This window comes from Mandrillus leucophaeus, unplaced genomic scaffold, assembly GCF_000951045.1.
Source record: "Mandrillus leucophaeus isolate KB7577 unplaced genomic scaffold, Mleu.le_1.0 Scaffold119, whole genome shotgun sequence".
Classification (NCBI taxonomy): Eukaryota; Metazoa; Chordata; class Mammalia; order Primates; family Cercopithecidae; genus Mandrillus; species Mandrillus leucophaeus.
Genome location: NW_012100209.1, coordinates 4,267,625 through 4,291,286, shown reverse-complemented (window position 1 = coordinate 4,291,286; position 23,662 = coordinate 4,267,625). Strand labels below are relative to the sequence as shown.

Here is a 23,662-nt window from a genome sequence, read left to right as displayed (position 1 = left end):
ATCATATTTGATCACCATATTTGAAAAATTAAGACTTTTCAAATATGGTGTTGAGTTTTGGGGATGAGTTTATATGCCAGGAAGATATTTTGGATTTGGGACTTTGATCAGCTTTACTCATGGTAGATTTCAGTTATTGTCTGAATGATGGCTACTGTCAACCATAAATAATGAGATTCAGAAGATATGATTAAGTGTAGAGTTTGAGTACGGTCTGAGGGTAGCCACGCAGGAGACACTCTGTAAACAAATGGGGTTAGCACACCAACATTGAAAAGTTTTCACGCATAGAGGCACAGAAATTCTAGCAGTACTACAACATTTTCCATATGAGACCAGATAATATGTTGTAATGATTTGACTCAAGGAAGGTTAGTTTATTACTCCATGAAGAAGGGTAGTGATCTTAAGGGGGTCTTATCTCTAGTGCTGTTTGGTTTTTCTAATTATTTATAGAAAAAAGGGCAGAAGTTGCAGCTGCATGCCAAGAGACCCTGGCTGCACAGCCACACTCCTCTCAAGGGTCAGAATGATTTAAAATTCCAAGAGCTTTAAGTTTGAATTATTTAATTTAACACCAGAATTAAGACTTGCCCTGTTTTCCCAGTGATGACTAGATGCTGAAATTCAGTGAGTTAGAAAAACCTGAACCAAGTGGTGCCAGCAGTAAAACTGATTGTGCATCCCCTTACTTGTACTAAGAGAAGAGCCATATGATCATAATGCTAAAGTCATAGTTGAAATGTGATAAACATGTTTGAATTTCTTTAGGACTTAAAGATCTAGTTTTGAAAATTGAACCACAGAGAGGAATAAGTATTTTGTTTTAAAGTTTATTTTTCCATTTCATATCTACCTCATATAAATCAGGGAAAACAAACATGGCATCTTAATTTTCTTAATGAAATATGTAGGATTCTACTCTACTTACTACTCTGCAGAAATGAAAATGTGGAGGACATTTAAAAAAATGAAATAAAGTAAAATTCTTCTATTGCACATGCTAAACAATTTTAAATTTAGGGACTGTTGAGTCATTCTCATGCTGAATTCAAATGAAATCTGTTAGATTTAGCAGCCATTAACTGTGTTCTGGAAATGCTAGGGTTTAACCCAATCCCATTTTGCATTTTATGTGTTAAGTGTTGTGTTCCTGCATTATAAAGTGCTTCAGGGATGATTAACAGCCTCAAATTGAAGGAAATAGTCTTAGAGTAACATTTTAAAGTTGAATTGGCATTACCAATAGGCAGTCTTTCTGTAGCTGTAAAAACCCAACACAAACTTTTTCTCTTACTGTTTCTCTGTGACTCTCTTCACTAGAAAATGTTCCTCGTTTAATTCTATTAATTATATTAGGTCTCCCTGTTTTCCTTGGGGTATATGATAATGGTGTAATTTTTTAAAAACTATTACAGATAAGACTGGTGCTTTGAATGAACATGTTAGATGTATTTTAATTCCTTTGGGTAGCTGTATTCATTTTAATTATTTCTCTGGATTTGCTACAGTCCTAATGAAGTTTCTTTTTTAAAAGAGACATGACAAATGAAATCTGGATATTTAGAATATTGCCTGAATGTTAGTAAGTCACACATAAAGAGAAGATTGGCATTTCTGGGCAAACAAAAAATGTTAGCAGCTGGGCATAGTAGTGCATGCCTGTAATCTCAGCTACTCAGGAGGCTGAGGCAGGAGAATCTCTTGAGCCCAGGAATTTGAGACAAACCTGGGCAACATAATGAGATGTCATCTCAAAAAGTAAAATAAAAATAAAGTGTTAGTCTAATCAATGCTGGTATTTTGCTATTTTAGCTTGGTTTGAGAGTCAGTGGAAATGAAAATATTTAAACTGCTTTTAATTTTTTTAAACAATTCTTCCACATTACAAAAACTATTGGGATGGTATATGAAGTAACATTTCTACTTTTTTCAAATCAGTATGGGTCAGAAGTTGTATAATATAAGGATTTAATATGTAAGCTATTAATTTTGCTGCTAGTCAGTTTTAACAAACTGAGTTATTTCAGATAAAGCTTTTCCTCTGGAGTTCAGACTGCTTTATCCCTTTTTCACATCCTGCATTTTAAAATGAGGCATTGTAGGGAGGAAGGACTGTTTTTGTTTTCTATTGAGGTACATTACGTTGAAGGTGCTATCACCAACTCTGAGACTAGACAGCAAACAGAGAAAGGAAGACTCTTGGTGTTTGGAAGTACTTCTGTCATGTAATAGTCTTTGTGCTGGTGGTTAGCTAAACCTTTCTATTTGCATTTCAAAAAACTATTAGGCCAGGTATTTTAGGATATTAACTTTACTCCCTGCTGAAGTTCATTCAGTTAACACTTGCCCATTTTATTTCCCTAACCAGTAGAGATCATTTTCTGTCTTCATTGAATTAGCTATTCTTTCTGGCCTTGGATCAGTTTCCAGTTTGATAAATGTGCTGTTTAATTTTTACCTGTTTTTTTCCCAAAGATGATTTAAAATAGCTCATAAGACATAAATATACATAAATATACATTTATGTCTTATAAGACATAAATATAAATATATAAGAAATAAATATAAATTTATTTCTTATAAGAAATAAATATACAATTGATAGCATCAATTAAGAACAGAGCTATAAGAATGAAAAGGAATGATAGAACTGTACAGTGGTTCTAAGATTGGACTAAAAATTGATACTATAATGATAAACATGAGTGAGGCCTGGGATGCCAAATAAAAATCAAAGTATTTATATAGTTAATAGTACATGTAAAAGAAAGCTAATGATCAGATGAAATACAACTATTCTTGCTACTACAGCCAGACAGTTTTATGTCAGGCACTATGTTTTAATGGTAAGAAATAGCTCACTTGATTGCAAGAAAGAAAAACTGACTCTTTATGACTGTGATATAAAGGTAATTGGTTTGTTCTAGGGGCATACCGTTCTTGGGGCATTAAAAGAGTGGTTCAACTCCCTGAATATGGTTGTCACTTCTTTTGGTAAATACTTGGAGGAATGAGCATCAGATTGTCTTCTCTCTTAGAGAAAGGGATGCACCCAAACCCTTGCCCCTTAACTATAATGCTGACTTCCTTATCTTCATTTAAAGCCTTGTAAATATGTTGACTGAACAGGATAGGACAAAGACATCAAATCGTTAGAGCGGGGTTCTAGGCTGGAGCTAGGGGACGAGGGTGGACAGATGTCTGTGGAGTAATTCCATGGAATCTTACAAAGGATTTTATACCTAAAGAAACCTTTGTGTACCTGAAATGACCCATGAGATTCTTAAAGTAGTACATGTACCCTCAAAAGTTAAAAACCACAGCACTGAAGACTTCCCCCTAAGGCTTTGTCAAGCCACCATATACTTATGGTTCTTCAAGTATTTGTCTACCTTTCTGTACACCAGAGCATACACCTCTTCTGTTTTCTTCCTTGCCAAATCTAGTAGTTGCTTAGTTTGTATTTGTTGATTTTAAGTGAATGAGCTCAAGTCACATTTTTCTGCTATGTCTATAAGACTCTTATGTGAAGGGCTGGGTCAGAGGCTCTGTGGAACTACACGCTGTGCTTTTTTCCTGGCCTACTTATGTTCTAGCCTGATCACAAATTAATAAAGATCGTATGACATGATTTAATTGGGGGGAAGACTTAAGACTGCTGTCCAATTGTTTTCTCTCTTTATGGCCATCTAGACCACGTATATAATAATCCATTTTAGAATACTGTTGTAGATTGAGCCCTCCTTTTGAAAAGGAGTATATTTGCCTCTCAGTTGACACCTCTACCATTTTTCGCTTGACTGTAATTCTGTTATCGTATCTTCAGGCTCTTTAAGGGTCCTGGGATATAGATATTGTGGGTCTACAGCCTAGAATTGGTACAGAGAATCTGAGTATCTCTTCTTGGAATTGAATTTCTTCATAATCATACTAGTTCTACTTACTTTCTTCCTGGTGAAGTCAGAAACAAAATGAAATTCAACTGCTCTGTTTTTTCCTGTCTTCTGCCCAAACAGTAGTGATTATCATTTTCAAATTCTCCAGCAGCAGCAGCAAAGACAAAATCACCCCAGGAGCCACCCTTTCCTCATCTTGAGCATTTTGAGGAGTCCTCATCTCATTCCGATTTTGTATCTTTTGATAGACCTCTTAAGGTTTTATAACTTCCATTTGTCCTAGGTCATATGTGTCTCTTTTGTGGGGGCCCTGATAAAATATGAAGAAACACAAAGCTATCCATGTTGTTATACTCATTTCTTTTTTTTTTTGTTTTGTTTTGTTTTTTTGAGACGGAGTCTCGCTCTGTTGCCCAGGCTGGAGTGCAGTGGCCGGATCTCAGCTCACTGCAAGCTCTGCCTCCCGGGTTCACGCCATTCTCCTGCCTCAGCCTCCCGAGTAGCTGGGACTACAGGCACCAGCCCCCTCGCCCGGCTAGTTCTTTGTTTTTTTTTTTGTAATTTTTTTTTTTTTTTTTTTAGTAGAGACGAGGTTTCACCATGTTAGCCAGGATGGTCTTGATCTCCTGACCTCGTGATCCGCCCGTCTCGGCCTCCCAAAGTGCTGGGATTACAGGCTTGAGCCACCGCGCCTGGCCCACTCATTTCTTTATAACCATTCTCTTCCTTGTCAATATAACCCATGTTCATATTGTCAGAATGGAAGTTTTGCAATCCTCATCTTTCATAAGCCCATTTGTCATTTTGAGTTTCTGACCTCTTGATCCTGCTTCTCTTTTCTCTGAACTTACTGAAATCTTTTCTTCAAAGACCAGGATATATTTCTGTGTACGTTTAGGATTCACTTCCTGGTCTATTTCCAATTCTAATTTTACATTGTCATTTTTTTCTCAATATTTCTGTCATTTCTACTTTACCAAGCAATTTATTCTTGCTGGTTAGAGGTCCTGAATCGTGGTTTCTCTCACTGTTTTATTCTGAAGGCAATACAGAAGTTACCAGAAGGCAATACAGAGTTATCAGCAGACTGTGATGAATAGAAGATGTTCAAATAATTGGCATCTCTTATTTGAGCCAATTTTTGTCACTTCTATTACAAATATATCATCTCTGTCTTTGGGCATTATATAACGATCAGTGTGATATTCTTTCTCCCTTTAAACTCACTTTAAATATTCCTTACCACACTTCATGCCTAGGTCAGTGGCATCCCAGTTGTATGCATATTTTCTTGACAGAACATGCTTTTTTGTTATGTTTATTTTTCATTGGGCATTGTGGAATGTCTGTTGGCAGGAGATCCCATCTACTCAGTTTCAATAATGACTATGCAATCATATGTACCACCATTTTAAAGGTTGCGAATTCGTTAGTAGCCCCTCAACTTTTCCATCTTTGTGCATTTCCTTATAGACATATAAGACCATATGTATCTGTCCTTGGCCCTTTTAGCTTTCATACCATTTTCTTCCATGTTTTTGTACTGATCCTATCATTCCTTAGCATGAAGCCTAAGAATATATTCACTTTCTTGCTCCTTTGGATTTTTTTCTCTTCGTTTGAATCTTTGAGAAAGATGCCTTACATGCTGACCTCCCCTTTCTCTACATTGCCTCTTGTTTAAAAAATTATTTTTTTTGATACATAATAGACCTGTATGTTTTCAGGGTACCTGTGATAATTTGATATATTCGTATAACATAAAGATCAAATCAGGGTAATTGGGATATCCATTACCATATTTATCTATTCTTTATGCTAAGAACATTCAAATTATTCTCTTCTAGCTGCTTTGAGAGGTACAGTAGATTATTAACTATAGTTATCCTATTGATCTATTGAACATGAGGTCTTATTCACATTTTCTCTTCATTTTACTCATTTTAACATCCAGAGCACCTCTGCATTTAACTTGTAACTTCTCTTATTGCTTATTGTCTCCCCCTTCTATTTTTCTAGTCTTCCACAGCTGCTTTTTCTCCCCTCTCTTTTGGAGTTAATGTTTCTCATGATTGTAGACGTTATTGCTTGTTTTCTGATTTTTTCTTTTCTTTTTGGCAAAAGAAGCACGTTCCTCCTAAACTTTTTTGAAACTTAAAATGAGTCAGGAAGAAAGCCTGGAATGTGAGTCTTCCCCTTCCTCCCCCTCAACAGCCCTTACTTTGTATCATACACAGAGTTTTGCAGGTGTGCAGCATTTTTCACTAACACCATTTAGAGTTGGGCCCGTTTTTGTGTCTATAACAGATTGAGGTTGTCACTAAAATAAAATAAAAAATGAGGACGTTATTGCCTTGCAGCTCCTCTCTTCCCTTACCTAGATATAAGTAATGTTTGCCAAGCAATCACAAACACATTGTCACCAAGGGATGAATTCTTATCCTTCTCTAAGCTTTAAAATAAGTTTTCAGAGTTATAAAGTAGGAAGAGTGCAGGGCAGAGAAAGCAACCTTTTAAAACAAAGTTCAAATCAATAACAACATTTCCTAGTCTCTATTTTTCTGTTAATGACTGAAGATGAGTACCAATTAGAGAAGCCTCAAATGTCTGGATTTCTGGTTGTAGCAAGTGGTGGGACATGACATCTATTCATAGTGCCATGGAAAAGTCCAGGTTGTTCTTAGCTACCTTTCTTCCATCTCGATCTTGCCTGAGGACACTTAGATCTGCCTATTGCTTTGCCCTGAGGCTTTTTCTTTGTCCTTTATTCTGTCTTACCCATTTCTAACTTCAGGAGGAAAACTCTGCAGTCTTTGGTAAGGGATCTGGGGGTCTTTTATTTTTATGTTTTTCCTAACCAGCTCATTTTAGTCATCATTTTCTCATCAGGTTTTCCAGTAATGCTCATGTTATCACCTGATATCACTAGACTTTTTAATCCTTCCATTGCTTCTTTCTTACTGTTCTCAAGATCACACAAAACTGGCACTGAAGTCAGTCCCTTCAATAGCTAGCATTAAGATAGTTCTGCCTCTTCATTTTTTTTTTTTTAACACTTTTCATAGATTGTCTGAAAACATGTTTTCTTCTTTTGGTTTGTACTTCAAATATTTTCTTTCTTAGCTATTAACTCCGCTAACCAACTCTGAGAAAGCTTTGATTTTTGTATAGATGTTTTCAATACTGTTGAGTGTTATTATTTTGACAAATGCTGCACATGCATTTTCTACAGTCTGAAAGCCATTCATATTAGGATGACAAAACATGTAATTGTTTATGTTTAGCTAGATTCTTGCTTATCAGAGTTGTTTTACCAGGACACATTCATTCTGTTAGTTCTGAGAGTTATGATGTAATTGTCCTTGGTAATGAAGCTTTGTCTTGATTTGGTGTTTTCTGTTGAAATATTCTTTGGTGGAACCAAAAGAAAATAGTGACGGGTTTCCATCAGCATTTTCAGTTTAAGTGAGCAATACTGATTTTTTTTTTCTTCCTTTTTTATTATGTTCCTTGCCCCTGCTAGAGGGTGAGGCAGGAAGACCAAATAGGAAGCTGCTGTCTCAATTGTAGCAAGAGATTTGAGGGCCTGACCTTTTGGAGCAACATTAGGCGTGAAAAATAATTCGCATTATTATTTTCAAATATGCAGGCAAGAAGGGTTTCCTTAGTTTAGCTCATAATGTTGTGACTGCTTTTAGGGTTTAGAAACTTCAGTTTTTCTTGGAATCTCTATTTTCTTTTTAACATGCCCTCTTTGGTACATGTCTAACTAATTGTGAGATTCATCACATGCCCCACTTATGATCTCCTAGTTTTAGAAACTTTGTGTTTATCACATCTTTTGAAAAAACAACATTGTGGGTTTCCCTTTGATTATAAAAGTAAAAGGAAAATAAAAACAACTTGTGCTGTTACCCAGAGATAACAATTCTTGGCATTTCCATGTGTTTCCTTTTATTTTCTGTAGGTATATAAATAATTGTCTATGCCAAAGTGCATTTCTGTAAATTTTTATTTACTTATACAAAATCTTGATTTTATGAAACATGATATTATGAGATGTCATTAAATATTATGAGTGCATAATATTGATTAATCACATGGATACACCATAAATTTTGAGGTTAGTATTTTCATGAATAATAAATCTTCATGTCTGTCCTCAGGATACTGGATTAATGTACAAACACATTTTTAAAGTCACCAACTTCTTTGAAGGCTAAAACTGAATTTGTAAAGATGTGAATGAGCCCTAATGGCTGAAAGTTCCAGCCAGTTGAAGAGGTAGCAGTAGTGCTTAGCTGCTCTGCATTCCCCACCTCCACCTTGAATAGAAAATACTGGAGCATAGAGAGTTTTCAAGGGGAGGACATAGAGTGCAGTGGCAAGGGGTCTTCGGCCCCACTTTCCCTGTCTCCTCACTCATCCCCAGGTGCCTCTCTACCCAGTAGTTCAACTTGGATGCTGACATGTTTTCTGATCTTTCCTTGGAATTTTTGTTTGATTTTGGTCAAAATTTTTCTGTTTATCAAAGATGATAGCTTTAATCCACCATGTCCTTGCCTTTTTCAGCTATTTGTGTGCATTGCACGATGAGTAAAATGTCTTCTGTAAGCCCTGGTATTCTTGCACTGTAGGAAGAGCCTAGTGAAGGCATATAGTAGTACAACAGCATAAGAAGGGCTACTTAACCTCACAGATTTCCAGATTTCAGTGAATAGTTTAGGAAACAAAAATCAATACAACTCTCCTTGTATAAGTCAGTTCATGGAAGTAAACAATTATTTGCTTTAGATAGTGTATCTGTTAAGCTGAGTGCTCACAACTTAAAGGTATGTGTGTTTGTATGCGTGTGTGTCCCCAGAAAGCTAATTCTTTGACCACAACAATGTCAAGTTTAGTTTTTCTTGATCCTTGTTATTTTGAACTGTTTTATGTTGATAGAAAAATTGTCTTTTAAATGAATTCTAAAATAACAGACTAATGTGGAGGCGTTTCATGTTGTTATGATATGACCTTATTCTTGGTGAATGACTTTGATTCTAATTAAATTGAGTATTTCTAGTTGTTAATTAATATTTTAGTTTTGAGTGTCCATAATGGAATTATCTGTCTTTAAGTAAATTATTTCAGCAATTGCAGTTGTATCACAATCCCAGGAAGCTAACAAGAATAATTTACAACTGTTACAAATAGCATTCGTATCTTTATTTAAAAAGCTCTTCAATTGACCATGCAGATGTTATTACAGATTTTTGTCTTTGATATGATAAATTTCCCATTAATTTAGGAAAATCTGTGTTTAAGGAATGTGCTATCAAGTTTTGCATTGTTGAGCTGCAATTTGTGAAAGTTCAAGCAGCCGTACTGACAAACAATTTGACAAATTTGTAACTGAGACTCTTTTAAGCAAAGGCTAACTTCTGGAGCTCTATGGTCTGTATTTTCTGTTCAGAAACATGCACTTGAATTTCTTCTGTTTTGTGGGTCCAGGAGGTGTATAGACATTACCCATATGTGCACATAGACATACATAGATAAATGTTCATATTCTGTCATATATATTTACATCGTGTATCCAGCCTAAGTTGTGTGTGAAGATGTATATACTTTTAAAAAAATTAAAAATATTCACTTTAAGCTTTCACTAACTTTGAAAGAAATTTCTGTTTGTCTAGGTTGAAGAAATTGTGGATATTGGAGCATTTGCTCCAGAAGACATCCATATTCCTCAGATTTATGTACATCGCCTTATAAAGGGAGAAAAATATGAGAAAAGAATTGAGGTAATTGACTTAGCTGCTTTGTCAGTATTCACGGATCCAGTTACAGAGATAATGCATCCTTGAGACCATTCCAGATGATGGGGAACTGGAGCTGAGCAGAAAGTCTGGTTTTGGATCTTAGTAAGAGCTTCCCATGTGTCTTATCATAATGGGGATATGATGATCTATGCCTCTGTGCAGCCTGACAGTGCCTTGTCATCACAAGATATGTATCACCATGTCATGAGATTCTCTAGGCTGTGTCTACCAGGCTTCTATTGTCCTAATTTATGATGTATAGTTTTTCTGGCTGTCTTAGAGGGGACATAAGAATAATCATGTCTTTGGTGGTTTTACCCCTGCTGAAGTCTTATCTTAATGTTTTGTTGTTCAAAATTGTCTATCTTGAAGGTGCTTTGCACTTTTCTAGAGTGCAGAATGTCATTCTAATTAGCTTCGGGCTGTGGGTAGCTGGTGAGTATGAGATTGTGGCAAGGAATGTAGGTGCCAGGAGCATTGAAGGTATTCTAAGGCCAGTGTGTTTGTCCCTATTGCATTGCTGTAAAAGAATACCTGAGACTGGGTAATTTATAAAGAAGTTTATTTGGCTCACACTTCTGTGGGCTATACATGAAGTATGGCACCAGCATCTGCTTCTGGTCAGGACCTCAGGAAGCTTTTACTCAGAGCAGAAGGAAAAGGGGAAGCAGGCATGTCACATGGCGAGAGAGAGAGAAGGTGCCAGGTTCCTTTAGACAACCAACTGGTGTGTAAACTAACAGAGGGAGAACTCCTGCATTTCCCAGGGGATGGCACTAAGCCAATTCAAAAGGGATCTGCATTCATGATCCAACACTTCCCACTAGGCCGCACCTCCAACATTGGAAAGTACATTTCAACCTGAGATTTGGAGGGGACACATATCTAAATCATCAGCCAGTGAGAACAGAGAACGGCCACTTTGCCAGAATTACTATCATGATTCAGAAGTGTCTAGGGATCAGCAACAGAATAGACATATAGTAGGGTGCCAGAGATATCTACCTTATAGATGTCAAACAGGAAGACATTTTATAATACAAAACCAGTGTCGGGGCCTAGGAAGAGAGGATGCGACTTTTGCAAACATGATCCTGTTTGTGTCAAAGAGACTTAATAAAGGAAATAGTTTCCTGGCTGGTTTCTGCGTATTTCTGTGATTCCTGTGATGCATTTGTGGTAAAAATAGTCTAGACTTTGCAGGTGGAAACAGGCAATTGGCAGCAGCAACACCTGGTAAACACATTCTGACAGCCCTGAAAAACACATTCCCAAAGTCTGTTCCTCTTTCATTCTTCTGGCCAGTCCCTGTGCACCAGAGGATAAGTTAGTTGGAAGAGTAACAGAAGTAGCAGACAGTGTGATGATAGTAACAGATTATTTGCTTCAAACAGACTGAAGAGCATATCTTCCTCTTTAAACAAGTCTGACCACTTTCATTTAGTTCCTAAGGAATTATTTCTACCATCAAATATCACCCATAGTATTTTTTTAAATCTCTGGTATATTGCAGATTTGTCTCATAATAATGGGAGCGAGCTCATCTTTTTTCCAGTAAAGTTTATTTCAGCAGTGATAAAATACAAAGCATACCTTCAACCACGAATAATTTATTTCTGTTTAATTTAAAGCGTTTATCAATCCGGAAAGAGGGAGATGAGGAAGCCAAATCTGCTAAACCTGGAGATGACGTAAGGGAACGAATCATCAAGAGGGCCGCTCTTGAGTTTGAGGATGGCATGTATGGTATCCTTTATGCTTCTGAGCCTGGGCAAAGACGTAGCCTTTGCTTTTCCCATATTGATCAGGCTATTAGACCTCTTGCATAGTGAGTCATCTCTAGTCTACGGTAACTTTTAAGGTAATTAATGGTTTTTTGTTTTTTTTGTTTTTTTTTTTTTTTTTACAAAATGTGGCATATAACCCAAAGATGTCAAGATATATAACAGATATCTCTTTGCCTTCTTGAAACAAAATGGCAATCAATAATTTGCTTAGCTATTTTATAATACACAGTAGATTTCAGTACAACTTGCATTTAGTGAGAGATTATTGGGAAAAGAGATTACCCAAGAGATTACCCAAGATGAGTGTTTTCAAATCTCAGAATTCTTAGTAATAACCAGTGCTATTTACTTGCTCTCTATCCTGACATTTGCATACTCATTGAAAGATCCAACTTCTTTTTTTATTTTATTTATTTATTTATTTATTTATTATACTTTAAGTTCTAGGGTACATGTGCATAACGTGCAGGTTTGTTACACATGTATACTTGTGCCATGTTGGCGTGCTGCACCCATCAACTCGTCAGCACCCATCAACTCGTCATTGACATCAGGTGTAACTCCCAATGCAATCCCTCCGTCCTCCCCCCTCCCCATGATAGGCCCCGAGAATGGGAGAAAATTTTTGCAATCTACTCATCTGACAAAGGGCTAATATCCAGAACCTACAAAGAAAGATCCAACTTCTTAACAGCCCTCTTATTCTCTTGAAAAAAATCCTGTGAGTACCCTTTTATATCTGATATTTTGTAAGGGTATTCAACAAATGATTCAAATTCTGCTTTAGATACTTTGTCAAGAAAAGGAGGTAGACATAATCAATATTTGGATTTTGAATGCATTTAACAAGTCTGTTCACCATTTTGCTAGTTTTCACTACAGCAGACATTGAATTATATAATACAAATAACACATATAAATACACATAGCATATGATAAAATGAATTTTTGTTGAATAGTGGATACAGTAAAGCCATACTTAAAGACCTAGGACCAAAAGAATGAGAGACATGACAAATGTTTCCATTCTCTGAGCTTCCCTAGTCCATGAATGTCAGTCTTCCAGACTGTGATCTTGACTGGGAGAACTTTTCTTTTTCTCCTTTCTTTTTACCTCTACCTCATTTTTGTTCATTTTTCAGTTTACACCTTATGTTATGGTGCAAACCCACATAAGGGAAAAGAATAGCATGTTGCTGCTCTTCCAGCTCTTGCATCAGCAAGGTGTGGAGTCAACCAAGTTGAATTAGTAGGTGAAAGATGGTCACTGGACTTTCTTCTCAACCCGTCTTACCTTGACTTACCATTGATATTTAAACACTGACTATAATACTGATTTTAGGTGTTCTTTATTCAGTTATTGTATTGCCTGTGAAAAATATTTGCAAGTCAGTTTATGTAAATGGTCTTTCCATATCTCCTACTTTTTTTCAACCCAAAATACATAGACTTTTTTCCTCCCTGGTGTTTGACTTTAAAATATTAAAGAACTGAGAGAATGCTACAATATGATGAAAGAGTTGAAGTACCAGGCTTGTAATTTGGGTTGCTCTGTCCTAAAAATACCTGCTCGTAATGGAATTAATATCCCAATGTGTTCTGTGCATTATTGAGAAATAAATCACAAATAATACTGTACTAGACTGTGAGAGAACATTAGAGGTAAATCAGGTAGCTATAATCATAGCTTCATAGATTTACTCTATCCATAAGAAATGACCTGGGTCATTCAGTTGTACTGCTGGCCTTTGTAGTTTATAATATGGCACCATATATAAACCTCCTCTGGCCTTGATTCATGAAGATTTCACTGTTAGAATCTCATCAGAGTGCCATCATTCTTTGTACTAGTTCTGGTGAGGTATTTGGTGTGCAGTGGTAGTGAACAGTAGTGGGCAGTAGTTCCGGGCAGTGTATCTTTGATCTGATCAGCCTGCGTGTGTTGATAGGCAGGATTGAACCTACATCATTGAGTAGTAATCATCATCACTCCTGTTTTGATCATTTAAGGAAGATGATGCAACAACCTCAGTTAACTCTTTGATGCCTTAACAACAGCTACTTTATATATGAGCTCAATTGTATTTGCTGAAATGTAATTTCTTCCCCACTTTTCTTTTTATGTCACAGAACATTCAGTTACCAATGAATGTTACCACAGAGACTCAAAGGATCTGATATACTTTTAGGCAGAAATTTTGGTATTGTCAGAAAACTTTTTTAAAATTTAAAAATGGTAACTCCATTTATCAATAAAGATGATAAAAAATGATCTTTTGGCAGGAGTTTTGAATAGTGAAAATAATTCTTTAAAAGTCAAGCTGTGTTTAATAATCAGTCATAATACATCAACCCAAATTTGTAGAGCACATTAATGAAAATGTGCTTATATTTTTGTTAAAATGTAACAAATGGCTAGCTTCTGAGGCCACTACTTTGATATTGGTGGGAAAGCATATTAATGTTATTGAAAAAGATATGACTAATTAGAGACTTTTTTTGAAAAATTACAAAATAATGCCCAGAGGGTGATTGGAGTCTATATATATAGAAGATTTATGGTATAACTTCTCTACCTTTTATATGCTGGACCTTAACATCTTTTTTTTCTAGCTAATTTGGGCATAGGAATCCCTCTCCTGGCTAGCAACTTTATCAGCCCAAATATGACTGTTCATCTTCAAAGTGAAAATGGAGTCCTGGGTTTGGTAAGATGAAAATTTGTTTTTTAAAATCCAATCTTAATGAAGAATGAGATATTTCATGTTGTGAAATTTTTTATTAATTTTTTTTTTATTTCAATAGCTTTTGGGGTACAAGTGACTATTGGTTACATGGATAAATTGTATGATGCTGAAACTGGAGATTTTAGTGCATCCGTCACACACAGTGAAATCTGAGTTGTTGCTTAAAGTGCCCAACCTTATTTTTCTTTTTATCATAATAAAATATTGAATTTTTCCCTTAAAATGTGAGCAAGATAGTATTGTATTTTATGTAGTAGATGGTGCGTTCCTGACTCTGGGCTTTCTGACTGCATCTCCCATGTGGAACCTGATTCAGAGAGACCTCATGATTTCCTGTGTAAACTCTTTCTCATCCTTCTGTTGTTGGACAAGATAATGAAGGTTCTCAATAGTTCTATGTTAAATAAAATTAAACCTCAGAGTGAGAAACTGAAGAGGAAGGTTTCCACTTTAGGACAGGGACATTGTTTGAGTTGATTGCCTCAAAAAACTGTAGAAGTTCTCATCTCATTCTCCTTTCGAGGCCCTATTGTTCAAAAGGTTAAATTTTTTTCTTCCTTAAGATTAAGCATCCAAATGAGCTCAGTTTTCTTAGTTAGGCCATATTTTTTCATTATTATAATAAAATCATATATTTTTTACTTCCTGTATGACATTTTAATTTAATTAACAATGGCAGGGATTTGGTTTGTCTATTCATAATCTTTTATTTCTCAGTAGATCATAACTGTTAATGCAATAGAAATTATGCATATGGAAACATATTCATAATTCAAAATATAAATAATGATCATGGGCATATAGTTGATACTCATTGAGGCAATAATCGTGACATTTTCAGACACAAAAATGATATAGGTTTGGATAAAAGCAGATTCATGTGGAAGTCAAAGACTTGCTTTTTGTTTGTTTGTTTTTTGAGGCCTAATCTCTCTCTGTCGCCCAGGCTGGAGTGCAGTGGCGCAATCTTGGCTCACTGCAACCTCCGCCACCTGGGTTCAGGCCATTCTCCTGCCTCAGCCTCCCAAGTAGCTGGGACTACAGGTGCCCGCCACCACGCCTGGCTAATTTTTTGTATTTTTAATACAGACGGGGTTTCACCACTTTAGCCAGGATGGTCTCGATCTTCTGACCTTGTGATCCACCCGCCCTGGCCTCCCAAAGTTCTGGGATTACAGGCGTGAGCCACTGCTCCTGCCCAAAGATTTGCGTTTTTAAGGTGCCTTAGAGATTATAGAGTGATCAAATTCCTAGTTTTGAAGAAAAGGGAAATAAATTTGTGGATTATCTGTGGCCAGTGTTTAAAGGAAAATTTACATAGTTCTGAACATTAGTTGCCACCTCAGTTTACAGGATAAATTTGTGGTCTCTCTCTAGAAAGTATGTAAAAATTTCACAGCCAATAATATTTCTTCATTTTTGGCTCCATCTTATATCTTATGCCTTTTTATTTTTTTATAGTTTCCTCCCTTTTCATCGAATATATGTGATATTCTTTAACTACTTGCCCTATTTAAATAGAGTTATGTTATAAAAACATATGGAAAATTTAAAAAACTTTACTGAGAGTAGCTGTGCAAAAGGAACATAAGGACATAAGTATATCAAAACTTAGATGTAGTGAGGAGTGAGATTAGAAACTCAAATTCAGGCCTACAGTTTACAAATCAGAAAGCTAAAAGTTTGTCTGTCCAGGTCCTTCTAGCCAAATAATGTGATGTAGTTCGTATTCATTAATCCTCATGGAAAAGTTTTTGAATAACATTGGTTGCATAGTAGGTACTAAATCTTTTTTCTTTGATTTTTATATTTTTAAGAGAATGGGGTGTCACTATGTTGACCAGCGTGGGTTTGAACTGACCTCAGGTGATCATCCTGCCTCAGCCTCCCAAAGTGCTGAGATTACAGGCATGAGCCACTGCCCTGGCCTACATTAGTTTTGCCATTAGTTTTGTTGACCTACATTTCTAATACATTTTCATAGTAGGGACTAAATAATTACTTTTTGTTTTATGGACTTGTATTTCTAATAGTATAGCATTTCTTTTAAATTGGTAATTTTTAGAAAATATTTTTCATTTGCCCAATCACAACTTTAGTATAGAAAAGACTAACATAAGAAATAGAGCCATAGACACAACAGAATTATTTTTCGAAAGTTTACCTCTAGTCTTCGGATGATAAATTTCTAGGGTTTTTAGGGAAGTTACTTATATTACAGTTTTAATATGTGATTCAGTGAGAATCTTCGTTTACTGATTGGATGTATGCTGTATTTGACAGGGTCCGTATCCACAACAACATGAAGCTGATGCAGATCTCATCAATGCAGGTAAGCTCACTTATTTCTGGCCCTTCCCTTTGCTGTTAATATTGTGCTAAATAATAAGAGTTTGGACTCAATTCTTTGTCTTTTCCTGGAGAGCACTCCATAGTATTCATTGTTGAGGAGGGGAGACAAGATTTTTTTAGGTCTTCCCTCGTTCAGGAATGATCAAGATAAAGGAGGAAATGCAGATGAGGGCACATTTAGTGGAAGAGCTTTGATGGGTCAATCAGTCAGGGTCCTGCCTGTGAATAGAGAATACTCTTTTTTTTTTTTTAATTTATTTTTTATTATTATTATACTTTAAGTTCTAGGGTACATGTGCATAACGTGCAGGTTTGTTACATATGTATACTTGTGCCATGTTGGTGTGCTGCACCCATCAACTCGTCAGCACCCATCAACTCGTCACTGACATCAGGTGTAACTCCCAATGCAGTCCCTCCCCCCTTCCCCCTCCCCATGATAGGCCCCGGTGTGTGATGTTCCCCTTCCCGAGTCCAAGTGATCTCATTGTTCAGTTCCCACCTATGAGTGAGAACATGCGGTGTTTGGTTTTCTGTTCTTGTGATAGTTTGCTAAGAATGATGGTTTCCAGCTGCATCCATGTCCCTACAAAGGACACAAACTCATCCTTTTTTATGACTGCATAGTATTCCATGGTGTATATGTGCCACATTTTCTTAATCCAGTCTGTCACTGCTGAACATTTGGGTTGATTCCAAGTCTTTGCTATTGTGAATAGTGCCGCAATAAACATACGTGTGCATGTGTTTTTATAGCAGCATGATTTATAATCCTTTGGGTATATGCCCAGTAATGGGATGGTTGGGTCATATGGTACATCTAGTTCTAGATCCTTGAGGAATCGCCATACTGTTTTCCATAATGGTTGAACTAGTTTACAATCCCACCAACAGTGTAAAAGTGTTCCTATTTCTCCACATCCTCTCCATCACCTGTGTTTCCTGACTTTTTAATGATTGCCATTCTAACTGGTGTGAGATGGTATCTCATTGTGGTTTTGATTTGCATTTCTCTGATGGCCAATGATGATGAGCATTTTTTCATGTGTCTGTTGGCTGTATGAATGTCTTCTTTTGAGAAATGTCTGTTCATATCCTTTGCCCACTTTTTGATGGGGTTGTTTGTTTTTTTCTTGTAAATTTGTTTGAGTTCTTTGTAGGTTCTGGATATTAGCCCTTTGTCAGATGAGTAGATTGCAAAAATGTTCTCCCATTCTGTAGGTTGCCTGTTCACTCTGATGGTAGTTTCTTTTGCTGTGCAGAAGCTCTTTAGTTTAATGAGATCCCACTCTTACATAGGGTAATTGAGAGTTAGAGGAAGGGACAATTTACAAAGGCATGGATAGGATTAAAAGAGACCATGAAAGGATGGTAAAATTCCACAGGGAGTTATCACCTCTGGGCTTTATGGGGCAGGTTGCTGTGATTTGACTGAGTTCCTCTACCAAAGGCCTCTTAATAGGAACTGTGACCTTTGGTAGAATAACTCAGTCAAATCACAGCAACCTGGTTGGGTGGAGGGTCTCCACTGCTGGGTTGCCTGCCTGTGCCTTCCATTGGTGAATCTCAAGTCAAAGGAGGTCAGCCTTCTTAGGATAGAGAAAGGTGGGAGTGAATCCATAGCAGGAAAAAGAAGAGATCTGGTAAAAACTGGGGTTTTCGTTGGTGGTGATGCTTACTGTTTTCTAGTTCTCCTTGGAGCAGGAGAGGAGCTTAAGGAGGTTCTCTGCTGGTAAGTACGATCTGGTGATGTAATAAATGTAGTTTTGTTGAACTAGAGACTAGAGCCTTGTCTTCCCTTTTGTTCCTACAGGCATATGCTTTGCCTTTTATTACTAGCCTTTTCTTTGACTGGGACATAGCCTCATATATTAACAGCCTAGAGGAGGAAGAACAGGTCAGGTCTTTTGGTCATCTTCACTGCCTATGCTTGAGGCAACACTGCCACCACTTTGAAGCCGTATATCTTCCCTGGAGTGCAGCTGCCCATAAGAAGCTAATTTTTAGGTTCTAGCATGATTTTCTGTATCCTTCTTTTATTCATTGTGCCCCTGCAAAACTGTTATTCTTACTTTGCATTCAAAAATAGTATGTGTAAATTTCAGATGACAAGTAATATGAGCTGAACATAAAGGCCAGCTGCCAAGTAAAATTGATGTTTGATACTTAGAATTTTTGGAAGTGAAACAGCTTCTGGTTGAATAGTTGAATTAGTTAACACGACTCAACTCTGAAAGGCCTACTGTGATAAAGCAATGACATTTAACCAAGGCTGTAATTTAATTGTACTGTACCCTTTAGCATTAGCTCATTGATCTGTGAAAATATTTGCTGCTTGGTTTAATTAATTTATGATGTTAGTGAGTTATTTGCAAAATGAATAACTGCATGTTCCAAATTTCAGGCTTCAGTTTATAAAACCCACTTTCCTTGGAAAAGTTGTTAACTTTTTCAACGTGGTTTGACAGTAGGTTTTTCCGATTCCATAGAGCTTAGAAGTAACTCAGTCCAAATGAAGCCACCAATTTTATATTTCCACTAATCTTACATTTCAACTTCAACACATGAAGTGCCACATTTATAAACTACTTTACAAAACAAGAATTCATTGCTTATGGGAAGCCAAGCTGCAAGTTAGTTTAATAATATTATAACTTTTTCAAAGTCCTTTTTGGGAGTTTCGATACTTTGATACTTTTGATTTTAAATTAGGGAGGAAATATTTTAAGCTGGAGAACCTAGAATATAAATTGGTGGTTTCCTCAATTCCCAAAATTAACTGGAAGACCAACCCATTATTTGTGTTAGTTTCAAAGCATTTTATGGAAATCTCTTTGAATAAAGAGTTATGTTTCTGGATATAATTGGTATATTAAAAATTCAAAATTATAATGGAACTATTTCCAAGGATCTCTTTTTAAAAAGTCTTATAAGGTTATGTAAAAATGAACTACCAGTTGTATAGTATTATATAGCTTAGAGCATACTTTTTCACATGTATTATACCATTGGAACCTCAGATGAAACTTTGTTATACAAATTGGGAAACTGAGGTCCAGAAAATTGAAGTGACGGGTTCAAGATAACATTGCTAGGGACTGAGTTCATACCCAGTCTCCTGCTTGTGACCCTGGCCTTCTTCTGTATACACTGAGTTATACCTGCTGATAACCTCACTTGCACAGAGGTGCAGACAGCAGTGCTTGGAACATTCCAGAGGTCCCATCAAGATCTGGGCTCTAACCTAGATTAACCCAATGCAGTTGTGAAATTTCTAAGTCTCATATTTTTGCTTCTGTATTGTGTGTTTTGCGTTCTTCATTTCTTAATATTTTCTTACTTTAGTATACAGTATTTTAAATGACTTGACTTTTAATTAAAGTTGCTTTAGAAAGAATGACCATGTTTAATATCCCTGGCCCCCTGCCATGTCCCTCTACACTAGTGGTTTTCAATGAGGTGGGATCTGATTTTGCCCCCAGAGACATTTGGCAGTGTCTGAGGACATTTTCGATTGTTACACCTGGGGGAGTGACATCTAGTAGGTAGAGGCCAGGGATGCTGATAAACATCCTACAGCAACCAGAACAGTCTCCCCATCCCCCAGAGTTCACCAGGCCCAATTGTCACTAGTGCTAAGCAGGAGAAACTCTGCTCTAGAGGTATATGTATCACATCTGAAGAATCACAGGCCTGCAGTCTAAAGTACAGATAACACAGCATTCCAGGTCTCTGTAGTGGTTGCAACCAACCATTATGGCTTTTTGTCTTGCTGTACCCTTCAAGGATATTTTTGTGTACCCATTCTGGACTGCTGGGTGTTTTCTGATTATGGCTCATACTCTTCTTTGCATGTCTTTGCTCTTGGTGTGTCTTTCATGAGATTTTGTTCTGCTCCATTCCATTGTTACCCCATGTCCTTACTGACAACTTTCTATCAACATTCATTATGCTTATCCTTCAAGTTCTAGCTCATTTTTCTTCTCCAAATCCTGCTGTAGCTCAGAAATGCCCTTCCCCTAAACCGACAACATATCTAGTGTCTCTCTGAGAAGCATATCACATTTTGCCTTGTAATTATTTGTTTATCTCTCTGCTGTATAGTAAGTTCCTTTTGCTTAGGGCAGTGTGGTCCAAGTGTGGTCCCCAGACCCACAGCATCAGCATCACTGGAAATGTTTTAGAAATGAAATTCTCAAACCTCACCACACACCTGCTGAATTAGAAACTCTGCATTTCAGAAATCTTCCATGTGATTCTGATGAATGTTAAAGTTTGCAAACCACTAGTTTAGATCACCCAAATTTGGTGTATAACACTGTTTAAGGCATATAGTAGGCATTTACTATTGTGTGGATGACTTTTAAATCATGAGCCAAAGGACTCAGTGACCGTGAAATTGATAACTCTATTGCCCAAATATGAAAAATTCAGATATACATAAAGAAAAATTGGAGGAGACAGAAATCAATCAGGAATAGCCAAATAAGAAAGCCCTCTTTATGTTGCTTGTCTTTAGTTATGACTTTTCTTGACCAAACTTGGACATTGTATGTGAAAACCATGGATTCAACTTTAGGATACTTATTTTTGTTTAGATATTAGATGTTTAAAAATGCTGAAAATTAACCTTGCTTCAAAAGAATGTAATTTTTAAGATGCTGTAATGTAATAGCAGAGGACTTGATAATGTTTTTTCAAGAGAGCTGTTTTCTGGGCTCTTTAATAAAACTATGCTTCACAAATAATATAGGGAGATCCAAAGCTCTTCCCATTGATCTCAGTTTCCTGTAACATGGTAAATACGCATTGTATGTATTATCAGCCAGTACAGATTATCTTTTGGAAGTCAGTGTTATTTAGCTCCTAAAAAAAAAGAGCTGGGATTTTTAATGTTTTTCTTCCTTTTTGTCCTACAAATTCCTCCTCTTCGACTTGCTGCTTTATAGGACTGATGAGGATCTGAATTTGCAGGTTATAGACGTTGTGTCTAGAATAAGGTTTAGTTGTGTTATGCCTGTCTTAAAACCTAGAGCTCACACAGGCTGGCCGTCCAACCCCACCATATAAGCCAATTGCTTGGTCCTGTGACATTTATCCCTAGAGGGGCAATGGCATTGTCTCTTTTATAAGTAGCTTTGGAGAGAGGAATAACGAAAATGGCGATAATTAAAGGTGATGTTTATAGAGCCCTTTCTCTGATCCAGGCAAGTTAAGAGTAAGGACTTTGCATGCATTATCTAATTTAATCCACTATGTCTTACATGCTGTTTAAAAGCCCCTGCTAACCATACCGGGAAGTATTTTAAAAACTTTTCAGTTTTGTGGTACTTTAAAAGATACAAAGATGTTTCCATCATTTAGAATAAAACTCCCTCGAGAGATATATATTTATATCAAGATGAAATATTTATTTATTTATAAATAAGCTTACTCTTTCTCCATACTCAAGTTTGAATGGAGGGGGATATTGATGGAAAAGTTAGCTTTTGGGAACGACTTGAGAATTTGAGGATATAACTGTGTTGCACAGCTAGGGATATTCAGACTGCTTGTGGTCCTTTTGTTTCTGAGAGCTATTCCCTTTCCAATTTTGGAATAACAGTTTTGCTTCTCTTTCTTTTTGTCTGTCCTATTATACTGGGGCCATGCATGGGGTGTTCTCAAACAGGTGACTTATCTTTGGCACAGTGGTATGTTAGCACCTTCCTGGTTGAGACCAGAAGCTATTCCCAGGCCCCTGAAGCTCCTGAATAGACAGGAAATAGATCACAAGATGGGAGCGGCTTAGATATGAGTCAGGTGATTTTATTAGTTCTATGGGGAATCGATGACCTTGAAAATCTTTTCCAGCTCTGAACTTCATTATGAGGTGTAAGTCTTGGGAGATGTCCTTCCAAGGAGACCTCTTGGCAGTTAACCTTAAATACATTGGCCAGTATTACCATGTTATTCCCTGATTTTATGAGAATCCTGTGGTTTTAATAGAAGCTTATGGGGCAAGAGGGTACAGATGAGTCAGAAAAACAAAGAAAAGTGGAGAGAGATGAAAAGTGGAGAGTTCAGGCCAAATGAAATAAAGGAATTAGGTGGTTCCTTTTTTTCTATATGTGTTTTCTAATTTTAGTTTTATTTCTCCCCAGCTTCATTGCAATATACTTAACAAATAAAAATTGTTTATATTTAAGATGTATAACGTGATGATTTGATATATATATACATTGTGAAATGATTACCACAATCGTTAATTATCACATCCATCATCTCACATAGTTACCTTTTTTTTTGTAGTGAGAACTCTTAAGATCCACTTTTCTAGCAAATTTCAATTATATAGTATAGTATTAACTATAGTTAATACTATATGCTGTACATTAGAGTCTCAGAAGTTATTCTTATCACTGAAAGTTATTTGTTGATTAAAAAAGAAACTGCGGTGCATCTCCTGTGTAATTCTCTTCAAAATTGCATTCCTTCTTATATTCATACTGCTTCCACAGTCTCTCTGTCCCAGTGACTTACAGTAGCATTGGATTCTGACAGGTGTTACCCCAGAACTCCCTTCCTCCTCATTCCTAAGTAATATTTAGCAGAGGATTGTGAAGGGAATGGGGATGGTGAGAGGCTGGAGAGGTATAGACAATAGAGGAGTGCATTTCCTGTAGAACAGGGGTCCCTAACCCCTGGGCCGTGGACCAGTACGGGTCCATGGACTGTTAGGAACCAGGCTGCACAGCAGGAGGTGGGCGGCAGTCAAGCCAATGAGCATTACCACCTAAACTTGGCCTCCTCTCAAATCAGCAGCAATATTAGATTCTGGTAGGAGCCCAACCGAACCCATTGTAAAATGTGCATATGAGGGATCTAGGTTGCCCGTTCCTTATGGTAACCTAATGCTTGATAAGCTGATGTGGAACAACAGTTTCATCCTGAAACCATCCCCATCCCCAAGTCCGTGGAAAAACCGTCTTCCACGAAACCGTGCTGAGGTGCCAAAAAGGGGACTGCTGCTGTAGAGAATTTCCAAACAATAAGAAAACGAAAAGTGATCTGCTTTTTATTATCATCATGCA

At 36.8% G+C, this 23,662-nt stretch overlaps 1 protein-coding gene across 2 annotated transcripts in view; it reads left to right on the top strand.

Moving 5' to 3' along the window:
* The window catches only part of OXCT1 (3-oxoacid CoA transferase 1), a 151,654-nt gene that overhangs the window by 51,680 nt on the left and 76,312 nt on the right, over positions 1-23,662 (top strand). For both annotated transcript variants that reach the window (XM_011966412.1, XM_011966404.1), the window contains 4 exons: positions 9,578-9,685; positions 11,335-11,449; positions 14,104-14,198; positions 16,521-16,569. In XM_011966412.1, the coding sequence (XP_011821802.1) occupies positions 9,578-9,685; positions 11,335-11,449; positions 14,104-14,198; positions 16,521-16,569 (367 nt within the window). The remainder of the gene's footprint in view (positions 1-9,577; positions 9,686-11,334; positions 11,450-14,103; positions 14,199-16,520; positions 16,570-23,662) is intronic.